Source organism: Pithys albifrons, chromosome 27 (genome assembly GCF_047495875.1).
Source record: "Pithys albifrons albifrons isolate INPA30051 chromosome 27, PitAlb_v1, whole genome shotgun sequence".
In the NCBI taxonomy this organism is placed as follows: domain Eukaryota; kingdom Metazoa; phylum Chordata; class Aves; order Passeriformes; family Thamnophilidae; genus Pithys; species Pithys albifrons.
Genome location: NC_092484.1, coordinates 3,765,548 through 3,789,776, shown reverse-complemented (window position 1 = coordinate 3,789,776; position 24,229 = coordinate 3,765,548). Strand labels below are relative to the sequence as shown.

Below are 24,229 nucleotides of genomic sequence, written 5' to 3'. Positions count from 1 at the left end.
ATAAAATAAAAGCCCTAAAAAAATCCAAAGGATCAGTTTGTTTGCTTAGGGATTAAGTCACCTAATCTGCCTGGCAGCGGGTGGCATTGTGGAGGTGGTGCCAGTGATGGCTTTTTGCCCAGCAAATAATCTTGTTCGTGGTCATGGCTGGTGGTCAGACAAGTCACTGGCACTGTCTCCTCTCCGGGATGGAGCTCAGGGAGGAGGAAAGGGCGCTGGGTGTGGGAAAGGGCCAGGAGAGGGATGCATGGATGGATGAATGAGGGAAGGGGCTGGGAAAGTCATGGATGAACAAGGGAGGGGGTTGAAGGTTTGCAACTTTCTTCTTTGCTGCCCATGGTGAAACCAGGCTGTGGCTCTGTGGGGCTGTTTCCCTGAGGGTGGGAAACAGGTTAAACTCCTCAGTCTGGGAGCAAAACATGATAATTTGGGAGAAAAATACCAACCTGGCCCTGTAGGGATGGACCTCGCCTTTCCTGGGGGCTCAGACCTCCCAGGAGCTGATATTGATGGAGCCACAGCAAACCCCTCTGGCTATTTTATGTTTTCCCTCTGATGCCATCTGAGGTTGCATCCCCCCAAATCAAGAGGAAATGGCTTCAAGTTGCTGCAGGGGAGGTTCAGGTTTGATATCAGGAAAAATTCCTTCACTCAAAGGGTGGTCAGGCCAAGGAACAGGCTGCCCATGGCAGGGGTGGAGTCCCCATCTCTGGAAGGACTTAAAAGCCATATGGATGTGGCACTTGGGGACATGGGTTAAAGGTTGGACTCGATGATCTCAGAGGGCTTTTCCAACCTGAATCATCCTGTGGCTCTATAAAACCAGGGAGCCCAAAGCAAACCCTCAGGCTCCCACCACCTTCCTGCAGCTCTGGCTGCCCCACCTGCTTTCCTGGGATGTGGTGCTGAATTTTCCATTTCCAGGTAAATCCACCCACACACATGCCCAGTGCCATTTGCTTTTGGGGACACATCACTGGGACCCTGTGGGAGTTGGGAAGGAGTAGGAGGAGGTTTTTCCCCGTTTAAGGCAGGGATGTTTCATGTTTGCCTGGGGAAACAGGACTGTCACTGGTGGTGTGTGAGTGACACTGGCACCAGTGGGTGTGAATAGGGCACCCCATGGCTCGGGGTGACTTTGGGGTGGATGCTGAACCCTCTGTGCCCCCACCATTGCCTGCCCCAACTGGGCTGACCTTTATTTTCCCCTCTGTGATGGCCTTTGGTGGCTGTCCCAGAGCTGTCCTGGAAGGAGTCCCCCGTGGGTGTGATGAGTTGCACATCCTCAGGCTGTGGGTGGTGGTGATTCTCACCAGGGGTAACTGGTGCCCTGTGGCACGTCTATGTCCTCCACCCCTTTGGATCCAAATGGAGGAGCAGGAAAGGTCACGTCCTGGCTGCAAAATTTGGCCTGGCGGCTGCCCTTGAATCACCAGAGTCAACACAGCCTCTGGGGACACATTTGGAAAACAATCCTGTGAAATTTAAACTAATTAGCAAGTCCTAAGCCACTCTCTTGCACTAATTGGCAAGTCTGGCTTGATTAGTTTTCCTGGACACGTTGTCCACGGGCACCATGTTCCTGGCAAAGCACTGGCCAACTTGAGACATGTGTGAGAAAACCATGCCCAGGGCCCCCTCTGAAGGTGTCAGAGGGGATGTGAGTGGCAGGACGGGTGGGATGGATCCCTGGAGAGTCACCCTACGGAGGGAGGGTCTCCTGTCCCCCTTCCCAGGATGTTTTCAATGCAGCCACCAGGACTTTCTGTCCTGCTGTGAACTCATTCCATGAACTGGAATGATTAACTGGCGTCGGCGCTGGCCCCGAGCCGGGCCATGTGTTTGTTGCTGCCACCCAGCCGTGACCCCAGCGCTGTTTCCCGCAGGCTCTGACCCCCAAACCGGGCTGCAAACAGGGGCTGGGGCTGAAACCCGAGTGTGCACCCGCTCCTGTAACCCAATACTTCCTCCTCGAGTGTCTGGTGCACTCTGACGGTGAGACTGGCATCGCCCAAATCCCAAAGAAATCCCTAAATCTGATCCCCGCGCCCGGGTTTCTGCGTGGCACGGTGCCAGATCTCCAGCCTCCAGCCGACCCCCAGGGATTTGGGGTGCGGAAGAGCAAGACTGCCGGACTCAGGGGCCTGGGAGGTGATGCGTGACGGGGAGGGAAGGACGGATTTGCTCTGCCAAGACTCTGGGGAAGCGCCGTGGGGACGTGGGACTGGTGCCACCTCGTGGCTTCACCAGCAGCCGAGACATCCTGGGCGTGCGGTGCTGGGCGCTGCTGGGCACGGTGGCACAGGGATGGGGGTCAGGGACCCCCAGCCATGGAAACAGCACCATCGCAGCCCTCCATCCCCAGAGCGCCGGGAAGAGCCGTAGATCCCGGCGAGGTGGATGTTTCGCCCCGCAGCCCCCGATCCGTGCGGGGTCTCCGCTCGACACCGGCGTGGTTTCTGCTGCCAGAGCAATTTTGGTGAAATCCTTCGCAAAGCAGGAGCGGAGCCAAAATCAGCGGCGGGGAGGCCGAGCCGGCGGCTGAGACACCGCGGCGGTGCCTTACCTGGACTTCCCCGTGCTGCCAGCCCCGCGGGGTTTGTCGTGTTTTGACATTTTTTTTGCTTTCTCAGTGAGGAAGCGCCGCCGCCGCCAGGCAGAGAAAACCACAAATCGCTTCTCATCTCCAGTTGTGCCCCAGATAAAGCCCGAGGCGGCAACGTGGCCCCACGCGAAGGGGCTGGGGGGGCCCCCGAGGATCACCCCCAGCCCGGCTGCCTGGCTGGGATTGCCCTCGGCTCTAAATCCTTGCTGCAATCTGCCCGGGTCAGGCGAGGAAAAACCATCTCAGCCTTGCTGCTTTGTGCAGTTACTTTTTTTAATGTTTGCCTTTTTATTTTCTTTATTTTTTTGCCATTATTTTCTGTTTTGCAGGTAGATGGTGTTTGGTGCTGGGACTCTTTGTGTCCCCATCCTATGGGAATGCTGGTCCCAGTGGTGGCAGCCGACTGGGATGAAATTCTGTCCCTCCTCCTGATTCAGCCAAGGAAATCACCTCAGTCCTGGACAGAATCTGCTGCCACCTTCCCTTGGGTTTTATTGCTGGTGAAAGGTTGAGGCTTGAAGTGCGTGGCCAAAACCTGACCTGGTGCAACACTGAATCCTGAGGCATCGCCTTCCTTGTCCTGGAAACCACAAACACTCCCTGAGAATGCTGGTGTGACTGTGATCCCACAGGGTGGGCTCCCAACATGCCACACAGACCCTCAGCATCCCATGGGACACCCCCACCCTTTTCCTGCCATCCATCCCTGTTGCTCCAGCCTGGTGATGGCTACGGCACCGACTTCTCTGGAGATGGATCCCATCCTTCCTCGTCCCTGATGATGATGGGTTTGTTGGAGATGAGCAGGGCAATGGGGATCAGTGGCTGGTGCAGCCCCTGTCTTCCCTCCTCTTCCTCCTCTTCCTCCTCGCCAGATGGATGCCCGGTGCAGCTGGTGCTGCCAGGCAGTGGAGATCCCACCAGGCTCAGCACCTCCTGTCTGCGGTAAGTGAAGGATGTGTCCTCCCCACAGCCTGATGGACCCACCACCGCTGGCACCAGCTTTTCTGCCTCAGGACTGGGCTGTGGCACACTGGGATGTGTCACATCAGTCTGTGTGTCGGAGTCAGGCATCTCCTTGCTGGAATTCGGCTCTGGCAGCAGCAGCTCAGCTGGGTTGAACCTCTCCGAGGGCTCGAGGAGGCCTATCCGGGGCTGGCCCTAAGGGTTGGGTGGGTTTGGAGTGGAGTGTCCCATGCCAGGACCTTGCACAGGCATTTATGGGCTGTGGGATCTGGTGCCTCCTGCTCTTTGCATCTCACCTGGCTCTCCTCTCCGGTGGAGAACTGGATGGCTTTGGTGCCCACTGGCTTGGGAAGGGGTGGGAAGAGGAGGCGGCGAGCCCTGGGGAGGGGGTGGTTGGTGAGGGGGTGGGTAGTGGGGGATGGCGTGGGCAGCGTGGGGGGCAAGGGTGCTGCTGTCACCTCTTTTTGGTAATGTGGTAGATGGCAGCCATGGCAGGGACACTGAGTGAGATGCCCAGGTACTGCAGGTTGGCTCTCCATGGTGCTCCCTGGGGACCTGGGGATGGGCATGGTGGGGTGGTGGCATTCCCGTGCCCACATGGGACACAGGGGATGTTGTGAGGTGAGGGTGAGCATCCCATGGAAAGCACCCCTTGGGGAGTGGGGAGAAGAGGGGGGTCTCAGCCATTACCTGGTGCATTGGTGTGGAAGTGCCACCAAGCACTGCAGGTCCCCTCACTGTCCTCTGTCACCTCCCAAACGCCCACCCTGTAGGCTGTGCCAGGCTGGAGGTTTCGGAGGGTGTAGTTTGATGCCGTGGCATCCACTTCACCATCTGGGCAAACAATAACAGTCTGACAGCTGCCTGGGCAGCACCCTCCCTCTGCCCCACAGGGACTGGGGGGTCCCACTCACAGGTCATGTTGTCCCCCTCTGCCATGTGGCAGACGAGGTACTTGGCCAGTGCCCCGGGACAGGTGGCACGGGGGGACGGTTTCCACTGGAGGATGACGGCGGCGTCTCCGGTGCTGATGTTGATGGGCACAGCCAGCGAGTCTGCACGTGGTGCAGCCAAAATTGGGGGAGTGTTCCAGGAACCCCCTTTCTGAAGCCAAACCAGGCATGGATGCTCCATGCCCCACACATACCATTCCTGGTGTAGTGGTGCCACAGGGCGAAGGTGGCCCAGCCCCGCTCCGGGTCCCAGCCGTGCACGGCAAGGCGGTGACACGCCGGCACTCCCAGTGCTCCTGGGGCAGCAACCAGGTGTGCTGGTTAGACCCCCACCAGGCTCTGACCCTGGATGGGGGGCTGGGGTGCTCCCTTGCCTTTCTCCATGTGGATGCTCTTGGCAGGGAATTCCTCTTGGACGCAGACCCCCTCCTTTGGAGCTTTGGTCAGGACCTGCTGCTCGAAGCAATAGGCTTCGCCAGGGGTCGGTGCCTCCCACTGCGCCGTCACGGCGCTGCCAGCCACACTGATGTCCTTGAAGCTGAGATCTGGGATGAGATGGGGGGATGTGATGGACAGCTGGAAAAAATAACTCCCTGAGAGCTGCCAGGGGAGCTCAGCCCTTCTGTGGGGCAGGTACCTGCATTCTGCTCTGCTGGCACATGGAGCTGCCACGCCGGTCCTGGCCCCGCGGCATTCACGGCTCTCAGCTGGACTTCATATTCGGCCCCAGAGAGGGTGAGGTTGTGCTCCCTCACCTCCCAGCCCAGCTCCACGACGTCCTCCTCGTCCAGCCCAGCACAGCCACACGCCAGCATGGTAGCATTAAGTGTGTAGTTGACATCCTTTTGCTCCTTGAGGACTGGCTGGGGAGGGAAAGTGGGCAAATAATTTGGGGGATGAAATGGTGGGGGACACTCAGGAGGGTCCCTGGGGATGCCGCTGTACCTGCCAGTTCAGCCTCAGCACTCGCTGCCCATCTCTCCCCAGTTTTCCCAGTTGGTGGCTCAGCACTGGGCTCTCCAGGATTTCTGCAGGAGGAACAAGCCTGAGCTGTCAGCACTTTTGGGAGCTGTTGGGATCCCACCAGCTCCCTGTCCTCTTCCTCACCCTCAGGAACAGAGATGTTGCTGCTCCAGTCACTCCAGTAGCTGTTCAAGTACTTCTGCCGCAGCTGGACCAAAAAGGTGCCATTTACCCCCAGGACACAGGTCACTAGAGGGGGGTGGCAGGGTTAGGTGGGATGGTGACCCCTCTTTCCCTCAGCTTTTGGCCACCATGGGGTGCTGGGGGGGAGCACAGGGCTGAGCACCCTGTCAGGACCTGGGAACACCCCCAGGGGATGCTTGTGCCCAACATCCCTGCTGGCTAAACCAACCTGAGTCATCTTCACCTGTACCTGTCGTAGTCTCACATGTCACCTGTAGAGAGAACCAGGGATGGAGACACCCTCCCAATAAAACCAGTATGATACTGGCACATCAATACTGTTCTGTGATCCCAAAACATCCCAGGGGCTGGGAGAACGAAATGGAGGGGACATGACAGCCTTGGGTGTCCCCTTGGTTGAGGTAGCCCCTCTTCAACCCTGGGACCCTCGTGGCAGCAACTGAGAGGAGTGGGGGGTCCCTGGCTGTGGGGGCTTCACTGGGGACAAGTGTCCAGATCTCATCTGTTGTCGTCATTAGTGTAATCCGGGGTTTTGCCTGTGTAATCCCTGGGAACTGTGGCCTGATCCTGTTATGGGCAGCAGGAGGATCCCATGGCCGGAAGACAAGGCAGAGCCGATAATGCAGCAAAACAGATGGACACAGCTGGGTTTGGGGGGGGACAGTGACATCACTGAGCTCCCACACTCCCCAGGCTGCCACAATGCTCCTGACTGTCCTGGCTTCAGCAAGCGGCCTTTTTACCTGTGTCCAGCTGCTGTCCCCAGCCCTCCAGAATCGAGCCTCCCGCTGCAGTGGCTGGTCCATGCCATGGCATCGTGGCTGTGGCACCCGCAGGCTCAGCTGGCCTCCAGTCTTGGAGAAGGGCATCCCGGTGGGAGGTGGATCTGGCTTGTCTGCAAAGGTGTTGTTTTGGGTGGTGTTGTGGTTATTTGCGCTGGTGTTGTTGCCCAGCCTGGTCCCAGGGGCACTTACTGGCCTCGTTGAAGACAAATGAGATGTTGGGGGTCCTGTGGATGTGGTCCCCCCAGCGTGCCTCCACCCAGGCCACGCTGTTGTAGAAGGTGTACACTCTGTGGCGTGGCAGGTTGTAGTTCGTCATTGTGCCCGCCTTAAACTGGTGACACTCATTTTTCTGCTTGTAGCTGGGGAAGAAGTGGGCACAAGGCAGAATCCAGATGAGGAAGGACACATCCCATGGGCTCCCCATCCCACCCCGTGGTGCCCGGCTCACCAGAGATTCAGGGAGTAGGAAGTGTTGCCAGCAGGGCCGAGGGACGACCAGGAGCAGGAGAAACGCTCGGGGGGGCTGCATTTCTTCCAGCAGGAGAAGTCCCGGGCTAGGACTGTGCCTGTGGTAGAGGGCAGTGTCTGGAGGCTACCACATCTCAACCGCCCTCCATGCACTGAGGGAGCAGCGCTGTGGCTCTTGCCTGATCACCATGTTGCTCAGCTGGAGTATCGGAGCAGCCACATGAATGATTCTCACCCAAACCCCCCCATTCTCCCCCTGCCCAGTGATGTGGCGACGGCTGGTGCCGCTGACCCTGCTCCTGTCTCCTGCCAGCAGAGATTCGGCACCTTCCCTCCATCCCTGTGGTTTTGGGTGAGCGTCTCCCTCGCAGCACCACCTCCCCGGGCCTTATCGGCCCCGAATCATTCATTGAAAGTCTTCTGAAGTTATCTCTCATCTCCCAGCACCGCAGCAGCACTTACCGCCCGCCGCCAGCGCTGCCAGCAGCCACCCCAGCATCGCCCACCGGAGCGTCCCGCACCCGATCCGGGGCTCCGCTGCCTGTCCTGGCTGCCCAGTCCCCCAGCACCCAGTGGGTGCCCCTCTCGGTGCGGCGGCAGCCCCGGTGCTCAGCGCAGCTTCCCGTCCCTGGTGTTTCCTCTCCTGCCCAGACTCTGCCGAAGGGCGGCTGTTCCCAGGCAGGTCAGAGCATGAGACGTGAGTGCATGGCTCACTTTTACCAAAAACAAAAGAGAAAGCGACCAAAATATCCCCCTATTTTTGCCGACACGGCTGCCGGGATGAGGCCAGCCCTGCCCCGCGGCTCCACCGCATGTCCCGGCTCCGCCACGTGCCCCGGCGCGGCGAGAAGTGCAAGGTAAGCGAAAGATGAGTCTTGGGGTTTTTGGTGTTGGGTTTTTTTTGTTTTTTTTTTTTTTTTTCAGACTTCACAACATGGTGTTGATCCTCTGCCCGTAACTGGGCGAATCTCCAAGGCTGGGGCTGTCCGGGTGTCTTTGGGGGGGTGTGTTTCCAAACCTGGCTGCTGTGCTCGCCCCCGGCACGGCTCGCTCCCTGTGCCACGGACAAAGCCGCAGTGAGGCAGGAGAGCGCGGTGGCACCGGGGCAGCAGAGCCGTGTGACGGGCGGGTGACCCCGGGACGGTGGAGCCGGGTGGCACCGAGGGCCGTGCACAGAGTCCCCTTGTTCCCGCAGAAAGCGGCTCCTTGTGTGGCGCTCGCTCGGGGCCGGAGGGCGGCGGTGGCGGGAGTGTCCCTGTGTTGGAACAGCGTGGGCACGGTCGGGATGGGGGCACAGAGGGTCCCCTGGCACCTCCTGTCTGCCTGTGTGCCCTCCCTGTGTGGCCTCACCCTCCTGCCCGCCGGGGTGGGGGTACACACCAAGCCGTGCTGGGCCAAGCTGAGCCGTGCTGGGCTTTGCTGTGCTACAATAAACAGCTGGACTGGGCTGTGCTGTGCCACTTTGAACCAGGCCAGGTCATGATGTACTGTGCCATGCCAAGTTGTGGCATGCTCGACCCTGCCATGCCAGGCTGTGCCATGCTGGACCCTGCCATGCCAGACTGGACTGTACTGGTCAGTGCTGCCCCAGGCCATAAGTACTGGGTTATGCTGTGCTGTGCTGTGCCAGCCAGGACAGATCTGTGCTGGACCACACTGAGCTTCCACCCCATGCACTGCTGTGCCAGCCCCAGGCCATGCCATGCTGGGCTGTACCAAGCCAGGAACAGGAAGTCTGTGCTAGCCCCAGGCCATGCTGTGTGTGCCAGAGGTTGCTGTGCTGGGTTGTGTTGAGCAGGAGGACTCTGCCATGTTGACATGTGCTGAGCCAGACAGACAGTGCCAGCCCCGTGCCAGCCCCATGATGTTCTATAACTTGCCATGCCATGCCAGACTGTGTCATGCCAAGTTGTACTGAGCTGTACCAAGCCAGGCAGGCTGTGCCAGTCCTGGGCTGTACTGAGCCATGCCAGTTCCGGGCTGTGCTGAGCCATGTGCCATGAGAGGCCTGTGCTGTGCCAGCTGCATGATGTGCCATGCCAGCCCCATGTTATGCCATACTGCACCACTGCTGTGCTGTGACAACTGAATGCCATGCTGTGACAGCCCCATGCCATGCTGTGCTGTGCCAGCTCCAGGCCAGCCCCATGCCATGCCATACTGAGCCAGCCCTGTGCCATGCCATGCCATGTATTGTCATGCTGTGCCAGCCCTATGCCATGCTGGGATTTGCTGAGCCAGGCAGATGGTACCAGCCCTGTGCCAGCCCCATGATGTGCTATACTATGTCATGCTACGCCAGACTGTGCCATGCAGGGCTGTACTGAGCTGTACCAAACTGTACTGATCTAGGCACACCATGCCAGTCCCAGACTGTGCCATGCCATGCCAGCCCCATACTGTGCCAGTACTGTGTCACAGCAGCTGCATATCATGCCATGCCGTGCTGTGCCAGCCCCGTGCCATGCTATGCCATGCTGGTTCTGCGCTCTGACAGCTCCAATGTGGTGGTAGCCCTGCTCTGTGTCATGCCAGCCCTGTGCTGTGACAGCCCTATGCCATGCCAGCCGTTTGCTGTGCCGTGCCGTGCCAGCCCCATGCTGTGCCAGCCCCGTGCCGTGCCGTGCCATGCCACCCCCATGCCGTGCCAGCCCCATGCCGTGCCAGCCCTATGCCGTGCCGTACCGTGCCAGCCCTATGCCATGCCAGCCACATGCCGTGCCAGCTCTGTGCCATGCCAGCCCCCTGCCATGCTAACCCTATGCCGTGCCAGCCCTATGCCATGCCATCCCCGTGCCGTGTCGTGGCATGTCAGCCCCATGTCGTGCCAGCCCTATGCCGTGCCAGCCCTATGCCATGCCAGGCCCATGCCATGACAGCTCCACGCCGTGCCGTGCCGTGCCGTGCCGTGCCAGCCCTATGCCATGCCGTGTCATGCTGTCCCAGCCCTATGCCGTGCCAGCCCCGTGCCGTGCCAGCCCCATGCCGTGCCGTGCCGTGCCAGCCCGAGCCCGCTGCTGATGCGCGTCCGGTGACGCGGCGGGGCCGCTGGGCGGCGCTCCGGGCGCACCGGCGGGGCGGACCGGGCGCACCGGGCGGAGCGGGCGCAGCAGGAGGAGGCGGCGGCGGCGGCGGCGGCGCGGCGGGATGGACGAGCCCAGCATCCTGCGGCGCCGGGGTCTGCAGGTGGGCACCGGGCACGGGGAGCGGGCGCCGGGTACGGGCAGAGGGCACCGGCACCGGCACCGGCGCGGCGGGGGCGGGGGGGAGCGCGGGGAGCCCGGTCCCGGTGAGCCGGCAGTGGGGGGTGCACGGGGTGCGGGTCTGCGGGGGGTGGGCGCTGCGGGGGCGCGGGGGGCGGGACCTGTGGGTGAGAGGTGGATGTTCGGGGTGCGGGTGTGCAAGAGGTGGGTGCTGTAAGTGAGAGGTGGGTGCTCCGGATGGGAGGTGGGTGTTCGGAGTGAGAGGCGGCTGTTCCGGGTGTGGGTGTGCAAGAGGTGGGTGCTCCGGGTATGAGGTGGGTGTTCTGGGTATGGGTGTGCAAGAGGTGGGTGCTGCAAGTGAGCAGTGGGTGCTCTGGGTTTGTGTAAAGTGGGTACTGCCTGTGCAAGAGGTGGGTGCTGCGGGTGAGAGGTGGGTGCTCTCCGTGTGCCAGAAGTGGGTGCTGTGAGTGGGAGTTGGGTGCTCTGTATGTGTGTGTGTGTGCCAGAAGTGGGTGCTGTGGGTGGGAGGGGGATGCTCTGAGCAGGTGTGTGTGAGAGGTGGGTGCTGTAGGGGCAAGAGGTGGGTGCTGTGTGTGAGCAGCGTGGGACAGGTGGGACAGGAGCTGGGCACCCAGCGCCGGGAGCAGGGCGGGGTATGAGCCCCAGCCACGCCATGGGGTGTTGTTGGGGGGCACCCAGCCATGTGGGGGCTCCTGTGGGATTACTGTGGTCCCTTCAGCCCAGCACCGGATGCCAGTCCATGCCAAACTGCTGTGCCAGCACCTCTCTGAACAGCTGCCCCCTCCATTGTCCTGCACTCCTCTCCTGCAGGCTGAGTGCCACCCACCCTCCCTGCCCATCCCTCATCCCCCTCCCTGCCCATCCTGCATCCCGCAGGACCCCCAGGCTCACAGAGGTCGTGACCACGTGTCCCCACTCACAGGGCTGAGTGCTGAGCCCGATTTTCCGAGCGACCTCACGCCTCCATCCCCATCTGCAGTTCCTGGGGGGCCCGGGTAGAGCTGTCGGGGCGGTTGGAGGATGGCACAGCACTGCCTTCATCCGAGCTGGCAGCTCCGCGGGCAGCCGCGCTCCGCTGCGTGCTGAGCCCAGAGAGAGCCCTGGCAGGAGCTGCCCGCCCATGGATAGAGATGGACAGAGGCATGGCCAGGGGCTGTGGGGCTCTTGGCCGTGGCGGTCATTCCTGGCAGTCCTGGGAAGAGCAGAGCTGTAAGGCCTGGCTGTGTGCCCACATTCCCATGGCAGGAGGGATGGGAAGGGGCTCCCACCAGGGACCTAATCCTGAAGTGCTGAGTAGAAATACTGTCCCTGATGCCATCCCTGATGCCATCCCTAATGCCATCCCTGATGCCATCCTCAGTGCTGTCCCTGATGCTGTTCTGGCAGGGATCAGCTGATGGTTAATCCTGGCTCCCACTGGGACCTGCTGGTGGGGGTCACACTGTGCTGGATATGCGTCCACATCCACCAGCTGTGGGTGCTGGCCCTGTGGCTCTGCCCCACAAGGGTCCTCAGGGCCACCAGCGGATGCTCTGTGTTTCCCTGGGGGCACAACATGGGCAGAGAACCCATGGCAGTGATGGGTGTTGGGTGCCACAGATGGCTGTGCGTTCTTGCACCCATAGATGGGTGGGGAGGGAGGCCATGCTGTGGGGCGGGGGTGAGTGTGGGGGACAAGGGTGTCTGTCTTCTGTCCCACTGTCCCATGTGCACATGGCTGAGCAGTAAAACCCTCAGCATGACCCTTTCCTGACACTTCCATCGTGTGGGGGCTGGTGGATGGTAAGCACAGCTTCAGGTATGGGTGAGGACCCGGGCTGGGTGATGGCAGGGCTGGCTGAGGGTGCTGGGGGGCTCCTTCTCCCTGCAAAGACCCCATATCCTTGTCCAGCCCAGGCCTGGGGTCACCCTGTGCTGCTGGGTACCCTGGGGTCCTCACCCCCACCCTGTGTACCCTCTCCATGCACCCACGCCACCCCGGGGCAGACACGCACCCGTGGGCCCCGGGGCTGCCGAGTCCCTGTGCACCCAGGCATGATGTCACCCGTTGCCATGGCAATGCTGCTGCATCACTGCGTTGCAGAGCGCCCCAATCCCGGGATTTCCACAGGGGCTGTGTGGCGTGGGCAGCAGGATGGGACACGGGTACCCCCAGGGACTGGGGTTGTGTGGGTGCTGCTGGGTGTCCCCACATGGGTGGCAGTGGCCCCTGCCCTCAAGGACCTCCCTGCCCATGCCAGGAACTGGTCTGAGCGGCTCAGAGCTATGGGGCTGCTGGGCACAGGATCAGGGCAGTGATGGGGCATTAACCAGCACCTGCAGCTGCCACATCTCTCAGCATCCCACAGTGAACCAGGTCACACACTGGCCCATCCACACCGTGCCCCTCTCAGTGTGCCAGTGGGATCTGTGACACTCTGTGGTGGGCACAGGTGGTCACCAGGGCAGTGCCAGAGACAGGCGGTGCCCAGTGCACCAGGAGGATGGCATAGGCTGGGGTTTCTGCCCGCAGCTGCCCTTTGGCCTGTTGCACCACCTGCGAGCAAACAGCTCTCACAAGAAATATTCCCAGTGGCTGGAAAAATAAACAGTGTGGGGGCTGCTGGCTGTTCCCCACACCCGGGATGGGGGTACAGAGTGGGGGACAGGCCACAGCCACCACCTCGAGGCCATGCTCCAGTTGGGTGTGTGGGTGCTGCTCCCACCCCACTGCCCTCAATGCCATCACTCCTTGGCCTGGCCAAGGGACCACCAGCCCTGGGGACATTGGGAGATGTTCCTCTGTGCTGGCCCTGAGTGGGTGATTTGTCACCCTCACTCTGGGCACAGTGAATGGGGATTGATCCTGCAGTGACAGCCTGGTGTGACAGCAGGGGTGCTGCCAGGTGGGTGGCTGTGGCTGGCAGGAGTGGGGGTCCTGCAGATGGGGACCCCCGATTCCTGGGGCCATACTCTGACCCCACTTCTCACTTTTCTCATTGCAGAAAGAGCTGAGTCTGCCGCGCCGAGGAAGAGCGTAAGTCCCTGAGCTGGGCCACCTGGGGCACAGGGTGGGGTGACATCAGGAGGGACACCCTTGGGGACACAGTGCCAGCACTGTGGGTGGCAGCAGAGATGGGTGTTGAATGGCACCAGGGCTTGTTGTGCCCAAATCCTGGGTGGCATCATCATGTTCTCTGATACTGGAGGGACCTGATTATGCATCTGCTGGGATGTACTGGGGTACACTGGGGTGTGTTGGGGTGTTCTATTCAGTATTGGAGTGTACAGGGGTGTAGTGGTGGCTGTTGGGGCATTCTAAGCAGTATTTGGGTGTACTGGGGTACACTGGGTTGTGTTGGGGTGTTCTATTCAGTATTGGAGTGTACAGGGGTGTAGTGGTGGCTGTTGGGGCATTCTAAGCAGTATTTGGGTGTACTGGGGTACACTGGGTTGTGTTGGGGTGTTCTATTCAGTATTGGAGTGTACAGGGGTGTAGTGGGGGCTGTTGGGGCATTCTAAGCAGTATTTGGGTGTACTGGGGTACACTGGGCTGTGTTGGGGTGTTCTATTCAGTATTGGAGTATACAGGGGTGTAGTGGGGCTGTTGGGGCATTCTAAGCAGTATTGGGGTGTACTGGGGTGTGGTAGGAGGCTGCTGCAGACCTGCACTGGTTTTTGTGCTGGGGTGTGCTGGGGATGCACTGGAGAAACACTGGGGCTGTACTGGGACTGCGCGGGGGATGCATTGCAGCCATCCCGGCACTGTTGGAGATGCCCTGGGGCTGCACAGGGGCTGGAGCGGAGCTGTGCTGAGGGTGCGGTGTCTCATCAGCGGCAGCGCCCCAGCACATCCCGGGAGCGGTGCGGGTTGGGGCCGCTGCTTCTCCGGGAGGGCCGGGTCGCGTTCGCGGCGGCCTGGGGGCTGCCGAGCCGTGCCGTGCCGTGCCGAGCCGTGCCGAGCCGCGGGGGCGGGCCCGGGCCCGGCGGGCCGAGCAGGGAGCCCCGTCGGGGCCGGCGGTGCCGCCCGCCCACGGGAGCCGCCCAGCGCGGGGGCAGCCGGTGCGGCGGGAACGGAGCGGGAGCAAAGCGGGGCGGCGGTGGCGGCGGCGGCGGCATGAAGTCGCGGCGGGACAGGCTGAAGATCCCCTCGCTGACCTTGGAGTGAGTCGGAGCCGGGGCGGGGCGCGCCGGTACCAGTACCGGTACTGGTACCGGTCCCGGTCCCGGCCCGGGGGGCGGGCAGCGAGGCCCCGCGGCATCCCCGTCCCACTGTCTCTTCGTCCCGTAGCATCCCCCATCCCCGTCCTTTCCCATCCCGCTGCATCCCCGCCCGCGGGCCGCAGCTCCCAGACAGCCCATTTTCCTCCTGCAACCACAGCCCCGGCCCCCCGGTGACAGTCGCCGGGTGGTCTATCCGACGTCTTTCGCTGACACAGCCTTGGACCCCGCAGTGTCCCTGCTGTGCCCTGCGCTCCCCTTCCAGCTCTGCCTCACCCCCCCTCCCTGGCCCCTCCAGTCCGGGTCCCCTCTGCTCTGGGCCCCTGTGCCCTCCCGGCCACCGGCCACCGGGGGACCCACCAGCCCCCTCCGGCCGCCACTGACGCCGCGCCGGCTCGTCTCGCCTTGCAGTTTGTCTCCGAGCAGCCAGAGCCCGACGCTGCTGAGCCCCTGCAGCCCCTGCAGCCCCTGCAGTCCCTTACTAACCCTGCACCCCTGGAGGTAAGACCACCCCCCTCCCCCAAACCCTCCCTGGGCACCAGCTCCGGGGAATATAGAGGGAGGGTAGACATGGAGATGGGGGCAGCAAGGTGGGTCCACCTCACCAGGGATGCCCTGGGCGGCCCCCAAAAGGGTACTGTCTTTTACAGGGCACATGTAGTGATGTGGGCTGGGGTCTGTCCTCAGCCCTGAACACCCCAAAACCAGCCAGGCTGTGCTGGTGGGCTCCATTCTGCTACAGGCTGGTCCATTTTGGGGAGACTCAGTGGCAATGCTGTGGCAGCAGCTCTAGCACAGATTCCGAGCATCCTTGTGAGGGGCATCACCTCAGAAATGGCCCAGGGCAGGGCACTGTGATGGGAGCAGGGTGGGAGTGGGGATGGAACCTGGGAAACCTCCCTCATCACCTTTCCTGCTCTGCTGTGAGGAAAGATGAAGGGGAGGGGGCTGCTTCGGGGGTGGGTGTCCCCCACCAAAAGTGCCATAAGCACCTTGTGGTGCCCCTCTGGGTGCTGCCGGTGGAGGGAGGTGGCCAGACCCTGTGGGGTGTGCCAGCTGTGCTCTGCCCTGGGGACAAGGTGCAGCAGGTGTGCTGGCACTGGCAGTCACACCCAGCCCTGTGCCCTGTGGCATCTGCGGCACAGAACTGCACCTGCCTGGCACCCATGGGCGACACCGGTGCCTCCATCCCTCTGCCCGGAGACAGGGAACCAGTGGGGAGCTCTGTTGCTGCTCAGCAACAGGCAGAGCCATTTGCTACGGGCAGGAAAGCAAGAGCTGAGTGCTGCCTGTGCTCTGCCTGCACATGGGCATCCCTGCCTGCTGCCCCCCTCCACCAGCCATGCTTGGCCACTGCTTGCCCTGCAGTGACTGTGGCATGTGGGAAAAAAATTTGGTGTATGGACTCTCCGCTGAGGCCTTTGGGATACTTGTGGTGGGGATGAGATGGGGCCAAAGATGGGGATGAGGATGGGGACAAGGATGGAGATGAGGATGAGGACGAGGACAGGCAGCCTGATGGCAACCTTGTGTGCCTCCATGTGCTGGTGTCTTGTGGCTGCTGGGCAGGAGGTGAGTGCAAAGGTGCTGCCAGGCTCGGTGCTGCCAGGCTTGGTGCTGCCAGGCTCGGTGCTGTTGTCATGCTGAAACCCGGTAGCACTGGGATTTCTGGCCATGGCACTGGCCTGGTGAGTGTGGCAATGCCATCCCACACAGCTCAGGAGGTACCAGTGGCCCTGGTGTGCCACCCCCCAGGGGTTTGTCACCGGCACGGAGGAGGATGGCTGTCACTGGGTCTGTGCTGGGGATGTCCCTGGTTGAACATGCAAAGATGGTGTGGGAGGGAGGTTTCAGGGCGCTGCCAGGATGCTGCCGGGCAGGTGCCTCCTGAGGACACGTCCTGTGGGTGGCAGGGTGCCCCCAGAAAGCCCCAGGCTTTGGGGCTGCCCTGCTGACTTGTGGGGGTGGTATTTGTGCCCCTGGAACGCATCAGTGGTGGATGCTGCATCTCCATGGTAATCCTGACCCCATTTTGGGGTGCTGCCATGTGTTTATGATTACTCCAAGCCCATTGTGGGGTGCTGCCCCACCCCTACGCTAACCCTGACCCCATTTTGGGGCGCTGCCCCGTCTCTTCGGTAACCTCGATGCCATTTCGGTGTGCTGCCCCACCCTGCCCTTATTTTGGGGTGATGTCCCATCCCCACCATAACCCCAACCCCGTTTTGGGGCGCTGCCTCCTTTCAGAGATAACCCCACTCCCATCCCTCTCCTTTTGGGGGTGTTCCCCCCATCTCCATGGAAACCCCTCTCCCCTTTCGGGGCGCTGCCCGGTCTCCATGGTAACCCCGTCGCCGCCGGGCGGGAAGGGGCGGGCGGGAGGCGGCGGGAGCCCTGCCCGGCCCCGCTCTCGGCCCCGCTCCCGGCCCCGCTCCCGGCCCCGCTCTCGGCCCCGCTCCCGGCCCCGCGCCGTCCCGGGGCCGCCGCGCGGTGCCGGTGGAGCCGCTCGGTGCCGGTGGAGCCGCTCGGTGCCGCGATGTCGGACCCGAGCTGCTGGGGAGCCGCCCCGCCCGGGTACCGGGGCCAGCGGGCGGCCGGAGCGCTTCTCCAGCGCTCCAAGAGGTACCGGCGGCCGCCCCCGGCAGCAGGGCGGGGGTAGAGCGGCACCGGGGAGCGTGGGCTGGGGGTCTGACCGGGGAGTGGCACGGGGAGCGTGATTTGGGGGTGTCTCACCGTGGGGTACATCGGGGTGTGTGGTTTGGGGGATCTGACCGCGGGGTACACCGGGGAGCGTGATTTGGGGGGGGGGGTGTCTGACCGGGGAGTGGCACCGGGAAGCGTGACTGGGGGGGGTCGGGTCTGACCGTGGGGTACACCAGGGTATGTAGTTTGGGGGAGTGTCTCACCGTGGGGTACTCTGGGGTGTGTGATTTGGGGGGCCTGACAGGGGAATGGCACCGGGGTGCATGATTTGGGGGGGGGGGGGGTTTACCATGGGGTACTCCGGAGTTCTTGGTTTGGGGAGGTCTGACCGGGGAGTGGCACAGGGGTGAATGGGCTGGGGGGTCTGACCAGGGACAGGCATCAGGGAGCATGATTTCGGGGGGGTCTCACCGCGGGGTACACCAGAGCCTGTGGTTTGGGGGGATCTGACCGTGGGGTACTCCGGGGTGTGTGTTTTGGGGGGGTCTCACTGCGGGTTACATCGGGCAGCGTGATTTGGGGGGGTCTCACCAGGAAACAGCACCAGGGTGTGTGGTTTGGGGGGTCTGACCAGGGAGTGACACCGGGGTGAGTGGGCTGGGGGGCATTCACCCGGAGGTGCATTGGGCTGTGTGTCTTGGGGGGAGGTTCACCAGCAAGCTTGAGGTGGGGGGTGGGCACGGTTGTGCATGATTTTTGGGGGGATGTGTCTCTGCACACGTGGTGCGTGGGTTTGGGGGTCTTTATGCCACAAGGGCACCCTCGGGTGTGTGTTTTGGGGGGGTCTGAGTGCACTGGGGAGGTGCAGAGAGGTGTTTGGGTTTAGGGGGGGACTGGAGTGTGTGGTTTGGGGGACTGCACTGCCCATGTGTGTGGTTTGTGGGAGGTCTTGGGGGGCACATGGGGTGTGTGGTTGGAGAGGGTCTCTGTGCATCGTGGGGTGCAACAGATTGATTGGTTTGGGGGGCACAAGGATGTGCATGGCGAATGGGCAGTAGATTGTATGATTTGGGGGGGCTGTGCAGCAATATGTGTGGTATGGGGGGGCTTAGCACTGGGGAGGCACATGTGGGTGCACTGGTTGGGGGGCACACTGAGGTGAGTGGGTTTGGGGGTGTCTCTGCTCTGCAGGGTGCACACAGAGGTGTGTATTTTGAGGGCAGTCTGTGCACTCAGGGGTGCACACCACCACACCAGGTGTGTGGTTTGGGGGGGCTTTACACCATAGGTACATTTTTTCTGGGGGTCCTGTGCACTGAGGGAGCACCCTTGGACCCCTGAGCGTGGTGGGTGGGGTGGGCTGTGCATTGGTGGGTGTGTTCACTGGGAGCCCAGTGCCATGTTGGGGGTGAGATTGAGGGTCCAGACCATTAGGGGATGCACATTTTGGGGTGCTGTGCACCCATCTTGGCAGTGTGCAGGTTGAGCAGAGTGAGTGTCTTGCATGGACAAGGGGGGAAATATCCCTGTGACCCACTGATGGGATGTATCCTGTGTGGCACATGGCCTGAGCCAGGATGAGGGTCCCCAAGGTGCCTGGAGAGGTGGCAAGGGACCAGGAGTCCAGGGGACAGAGGAATCACATCCCTTTTGGCAGTGGGGCTGGGGCAGTGGTGGGGGGATGCATAAATGGGGTGCAAGAGGGGCTTCCTCGGGTCTCCAGCTGCAATGACAGGCTGGAACCAGGGAGGCTGGTGGGATTTGTCCCCAGGGAGGGGGACAGGAGGTGCAGTGAGCACAGGTGGTGGAGGCTGGGCCCTCCATCCAGCAGGTTTGGGGGGCTGCATCTGGCCCAGGCATAAAACCCTTCCTTGGCTTTGTGTAAAAAGGTGTTTAAGACAGTGCGGAGGCTGAGGAGAGAGATTCCCATTGTGTGTCTTCCAGTGTTAGTGTGAGCTGGCACAAAGCAACACGGTTGCTTAGCAAAGGAATCCATCCCATCCCATCCCCATCCCAGGAAGGCTCCTGCTTCACCTGGGCTGTGGGAATTCCTGCTGCTGGCACATGAGGATGGGCAAGAAGGACAGTTAATAATTAAGAAAAGGCATTGAATGGGGTTTTCCAATCTGGGGTGGCAGAGCCAGAGGGGGAGGTCCTGGGAGAGATGTGTAATTGGAAAGATGATCTAGGCAGTCATCTGTCTCCAGCTGAGCATGATGAAGCTGTAATTCTCATGAAGGGCAGAGGATTTGCTCTTCTTTCCTTGGTATTCCTAGAATCCACAGTGAGAACCAGGCTGGCCTATTTTACAGTGGGCAGAAAGCATATGATGTTATTTAGTGGGATTAAGAGGTGATCCTAATTTCCCGTGGAGGAGATGCTGAGAGGGCTGGAGCAGGGCAGGGGAGCTGGTGGTTCCATGGCTGGGAGGTTTCTGCTTTGCAGATGCTGCCTGTGGCTGTTCACACCTCACACATCACAGGAGAACAGGCCAGCAGACACAACAGGTACCTTTTCCTACCCACCACCAGGAAAACGCGGCACAGGGATGTGCAGGGATGCAGCCCAGGAGGCTGGGCAGCTTCCTTAGGCTATTTTCTTGCAGAAGGAAATAAATAAGTCCATACCCAACTTGTTCCCCTGTGATTCCCTTTGGGGATTTGGGATTTGGCTCTTGGGTGGTGCCTGGTGTGGTGCTCAGTGCTGCAGGGTGGGTTAATAACAGCATCTACAGCACCAGGGTTTTGGCTGGGGTGGGATGAGAGGCCAGGGAGGTGCCTGGTGTGGTGCTCAGTGCTACAGGGTGGGTTAATAACAGCATCTACAGCACCAGGGTTTTGGCTGGGGTGGGATGAGAGGCCAGGGAGGTGCCTGGTGTGGTGCTCAGTGCTGCAGGGTGGGTTAATAACAGCATCTACAGCACCAGGGTTTTGGCTGGGGTGGGATGAGAGGACAGGGCAGCTCCACAGAGCGATGCTGGGTGCCTGGTGGGGACGTGAGGATGTGGTGGGCTCATGCATGGCCTGTGCCAGGCAGTGTGTTGCATTTCACCACCCAGACCCTGGTCCCCATCCTCCCTCCTCCCAGGCCCATTGCTGGAGGCAGCTGAGTTCAGTGCTGTCACAAGCCATCAGGACAAATGTCACGGAGAAACTTGGGATGCAGCTGCTTGGCTCAGAGGGTTTCAAAGTGAAACATGGAAAGCGGTTTTTCCAGGACATGGTGATCTGTGGCACTTCCCCAGAATCTCCAGGCACAGAAGTGCTGGTTGGGAGATGTGGAGGAAAAATGTCCACAGCCAGCAAGGAGGGGAGCAGGGAGCAGTGCCACGTGCTCCCAGTCACACAGCAGGAGTGGAGCCTCCTGCTCTGCCCTTTGAGACTGTGCCTGCTCCCTTATCACTGCCCAACCCCGCCCTGCAGCTCCTGCCACCCTGCACCCACCTGGGCCCAAACCCACGGCTTTCTGTCTCAGAATCACCCACCAGCAGTGCCCCACACAGGGCTGGCAGCTGGCACACCATCCTGGGAAGCTTTAGGGGTTGGATCTTGTGGGAGAGGAGTGGGAACTGCAGCCTCTTCATGCATGTCCCGGTGATGGCTCTGCCTGACCCTCGATATTCTGACTATGAGCCACCCAACCACTCTCCTGGGTCCTGGCAGAGCCATTTGCCACTTAGAGACCTCAGTGTTGTGCTGTGCGGCGGGATCCTGCTCTTCCCTCAGTTCCAAGAAGACAGCCTGCAGGAAACTCCCCAGGGAATTGAACACAGCCCCAAGGCTGTCAGAGCTCAGGGAGTGTTTGGACAACACTCTCAAGCACATGGTGGAATTGTTGGGGCTGTGCAGGGCCAAGAGTTGGACTGGATTCTTGTGGATTCCTTCCAACTCAGGATATTCTAGGATTCTGTGAAGCTGCCAAGTTCTGCTCCATCTCCTGCCTGTGGCCATCCTGTCCATCCCGAGTGCTGGTGATGCCGGTTCCTCCTCACAGGCAGCCTCTGGATGGGTGACACACTGTTCTGCTCCAGGCTTTGGGGTCACACTGTCTTTCACACACTTTCCACATCCTTTGAAATAAGTGCTGGATGGCAACGGCAGCACCACAGCCGGGGCAGCCTCAGCATGAGCAGTGTGGGAGATGCTGACAGCGATTTTCCACTCCATTTTTGGTACCAAGCGTGCAATTAAGTGATGGAGGCAGAGAGGGCAGCAACCCCAGCTCCTGTCTCTGGGGCTTGGCAGCTCCTCTCTGCCCTGGGGCTTGTATCTAGCCCGAGGTTTCCGTGCCTGAAGGATGGGAACCAGCTGCAGATGATGCATCAGGCGAAGGGGGGGTAAAGTGGCGCAAGATGGTTGCGGAGCCGAGGGTGGAGTGTGCGGAAACAGGAAACGTCGGCCTCGCTCTGTGTCACCGTTACTGGAACTTGCTTCGTTGGAGGTTTGTTTTCACCTCCTAAACGAAACCCAGCGAGCAGGAGGGAGCTCCTCATCCCCTGGGCTGTCCCCCTGCATGAGATGGACACACGTGCAGCCCAGGCCCTGTGGCAGCACAGACAGCCAAGCAGTGCCACAGCTGGCAGCTCTGCAGCCCTCCTGGTGGTTGAGCCTCTGCCTGTGCCACTGTGGTGCTGTGGCAGGGCTGCCCACACTGCCTTGGTTTCCCTGCCGGAGGCTGTGGGTTGCTCCTGCCCTGGGGTGGGTGCTGGGCTGTGAGTTTGCAGCTGTAGTTGGGGTTCGAGCCTGTGTTTAAGTGAGAAAAACAAATGGACTGGTCAGGAGGGTGGGTTTAAACTGGGTATTAGGAACACATTCCTGGCTGAGGGTGGGCAGGCCCTGGCACAGGTTGGGCAGAGGGCAGAGCAGCTGTGACTGCCCCATCCCTGGGAGTGTCCAAGGCCAGGTTGGACAGGACTTGGAGCGACCTGGGCTGGTGGGAGGTGTCCCTGCCCATGGCAGGGGGTGGAAAGAAATGGCTCTAAGATCCCTTCCAAACCAAACCAATCTGGGATTCTGTGATTCTGGGAAGGGTGAATGGATGGAGGGGAAAGGCTTCTGCCTCCCCCTCAGCATCTCAGCTCAGCCCAGGTGCTGAGCAGGAGTCTCTAAGCCCTCCAAAGCCACCACAGCTCCAGGTGAGCTCAGGGCAGTCACGGGGTGCATGTCCAAGAGGGACACTCACAGACCCCTCATCTTGGGTGCAGGGAAGTTTAAAGGAGAGTGCAGCCAGCAGAGAAGGGTTTGGGGAACCCCAGGCAGCCCCCCTGGCTGCCACCTTGGCTGAGACCCTTAGACTTGAGCAGAAGAGTTGACGCTCCTCCCCCCCTAAAACCACAGCAGGAGGAGCTGTGCAGGGGGAGATGCCAGGGGGACAGGAGGGTTGGTGGGTGTCATGTATGGGCTCTGACCACCTGTGTGGAGCTCTGACCATGCCTTGCTGGTGTTGGCTGCCTTGTTCATCCATCTGGAGGAACAACCTGTCATGAAACACTGTCCTTTACACCCTGGATGCTGCATCTGCTGTTCACTTCTGGTTTTGGGATCTGTGGAGAATCCCTCTGCTCAGAGTTCATCCTCTCAGTGTTGTGGGTGTATCTGGCCATGGTGTGATGTTAAAAGACGTCCTTTAATTAGCAGCATCTGTGTGGGTTCCTGTTCCCAGCCTTGTGAGGAAACCCAGTGTCTTTGCAGCCCAAGGAAGCGGAAATAGAGGAAGGGGAAGGTTGTCCTTGTGCTTGAGCTTCTGCTCCGTGCTGTGGATATCTGCAGTTTCCTCTTATCAGACTGAAAGAGAACTTAAATGAGCCCATTGTGTTTTAAATAGGGATGAAATGTGGGAGTGGGGCATGACAAGAGTGGGGCTGCAGCTCCCCCATGGGAATTTTTGAGACTGAGCGACTCTTGCAAGTCTTGACCTTGGGCTCAGGACTTGGAGCAGGGCTGAAAGAAAAGCAAAAATGAAATTCTTTCAAGGATTGAAACCTTGTGAGTTGGGAGGGTGGGAATGGAGATGGGGATATGAAGACCCAGGGCTTGTGGCCTTTCAGAGATGCCCTGTGGGATACCAGGATGTGGTACCAGGATGGAGTTTGGGAGCATTTAGGTTGCCAAGGTGCTGATGCTACTTTGCACCTGATGCTGGCACTTGTGGTTTCCTCCTGCTGCCTGTTGGAGCTCTGCTGGGGCATCAAAAATGCCTGGAGACACCACAAAGCCTCAGGGGGTCGGGGGGCAACTGCCCTCTCCACGGTGACATGGGGACCCTCCAGTAGAGGGAGGTTTGTAGGAACTGGAGTCGTTTTCCATGCAATGGAGCAGGTCAGGCTGTGGCCACTTGGCATTTCCATCACTTCCTCCTTTTACATCCCTTTTTCTATTCCTGCCCTGGGGCTGTTGCCAGGGGCTGCCTGTCTCTGCCCTCCCCAGTGAGCCAAAACCAGAAGTGGGGCCTCAACAAGAGGGTTTATTATTAAAATAATAAGCATCTCTGAACCTGGGCATGGACCTTCCCTGCAGTGGGACATCCAGAACCAGTGGGGTGACAGCAGCTGTGTGCCATGTACACAGAGTACACTCCTGAGCCCAGACAGCTCTGCCTGTCCTTTGCTTCCTCAAGTTAATTCCCTCTTTTTCTTCCCTAGTTGCCGAAGCAGCAACAGGAAGAGCTTAGTGGTTGGCACTCCCTCTCCGACCCTCTCACGGCCGCTCTCCCCTCTCTCCGTGCCAACAGGTAAGGGATGTCCCAGCAGATGGGTTGAGCACCTCCCAAAATTACTGAAATATTTTGGAGGGGTCCTGGAGGACTCTCCTCTTCTGCAGCACCTTGTTAGCACCAGTGGACTGGCTCCTGGCTGCAGGTGCCTTTTTCAGGAGGGAGTAGTTTGGGAAGTGATTTCACCTCTCTGTCCTGTGAGGAGCAGCCTGCAGCACCCTGGGCATCACACTGGGGTGGGTTTGGGGTGACTGTTCCCCCTTTCTCCCTGCAGCTGGGAGCAGCCCCTTGGACAGCCCACGCAACTTCTCTGCCAGCACCTCCATCAACTTCCCCTTCGCTCGCAGGTGAACTCCCAACCCCAAACCCAGACCAGTAATATTCACTAATAATTATCATCCACCAACTGGGACTGTTCTGCTGATCTCAAGTGATTTGTTTTACTTCTATTTTCGCTTTTTTCCTCCCTGATTTCTGCTCTGGTGGTGTTTGCTCTGCCATGACTGC

The 24,229-nt window shown here is 60.5% G+C and overlaps 2 protein-coding genes across 7 annotated transcripts in view; one reads left to right on the top strand and one right to left on the bottom strand.

Annotated features, from left to right (window-relative positions):
- Window positions 1-2,870: 2,870 nt before the first annotated feature.
- IL12RB1 (interleukin 12 receptor subunit beta 1) lies at window positions 2,871-7,777 on the bottom strand. The gene is made up of 15 exons (XM_071577882.1): window positions 7,407-7,777; window positions 6,925-7,042; window positions 6,666-6,835; window positions 6,435-6,586; window positions 5,900-5,942; window positions 5,632-5,736; window positions 5,470-5,552; window positions 5,162-5,387; window positions 4,899-5,069; window positions 4,719-4,820; window positions 4,486-4,626; window positions 4,262-4,405; window positions 4,030-4,126; window positions 3,868-3,949; window positions 2,871-3,766 (listed from the first exon to the last, which is right to left on the bottom strand). The coding sequence occupies exons 1-15, from the start codon at window positions 7,441-7,443 to the stop codon at window positions 3,335-3,337; spliced, it is 2,103 nt and encodes a 700-aa protein (XP_071433983.1). The 5' UTR covers window positions 7,444-7,777; the 3' UTR covers window positions 2,871-3,334.
- MAST3 (microtubule associated serine/threonine kinase 3) overlaps window positions 7,682-24,229 on the top strand; it is a 31,427-nt gene continuing 14,879 nt past the window's right edge. For 2 of the 6 annotated variants that reach the window (XM_071577877.1, XM_071577876.1), the window contains exons 1-4: window positions 14,244-14,311; window positions 14,780-14,869; window positions 23,652-23,740; window positions 23,997-24,069. In XM_071577877.1, the coding sequence (XP_071433978.1) occupies window positions 14,265-14,311; window positions 14,780-14,869; window positions 23,652-23,740; window positions 23,997-24,069 (299 nt within the window). In that variant the 5' untranslated portion in view covers window positions 14,244-14,264. Of the gene's footprint in view, window positions 7,802-10,032; window positions 10,131-13,152; window positions 13,185-14,243; window positions 14,312-14,779; window positions 14,870-16,797; window positions 16,991-23,651; window positions 23,741-23,996; window positions 24,070-24,229 lie in introns of those variants that run through there. The other 4 variants (XM_071577879.1, XM_071577878.1, XM_071577880.1 and 1 more) reach the window with 3 other exon arrangements.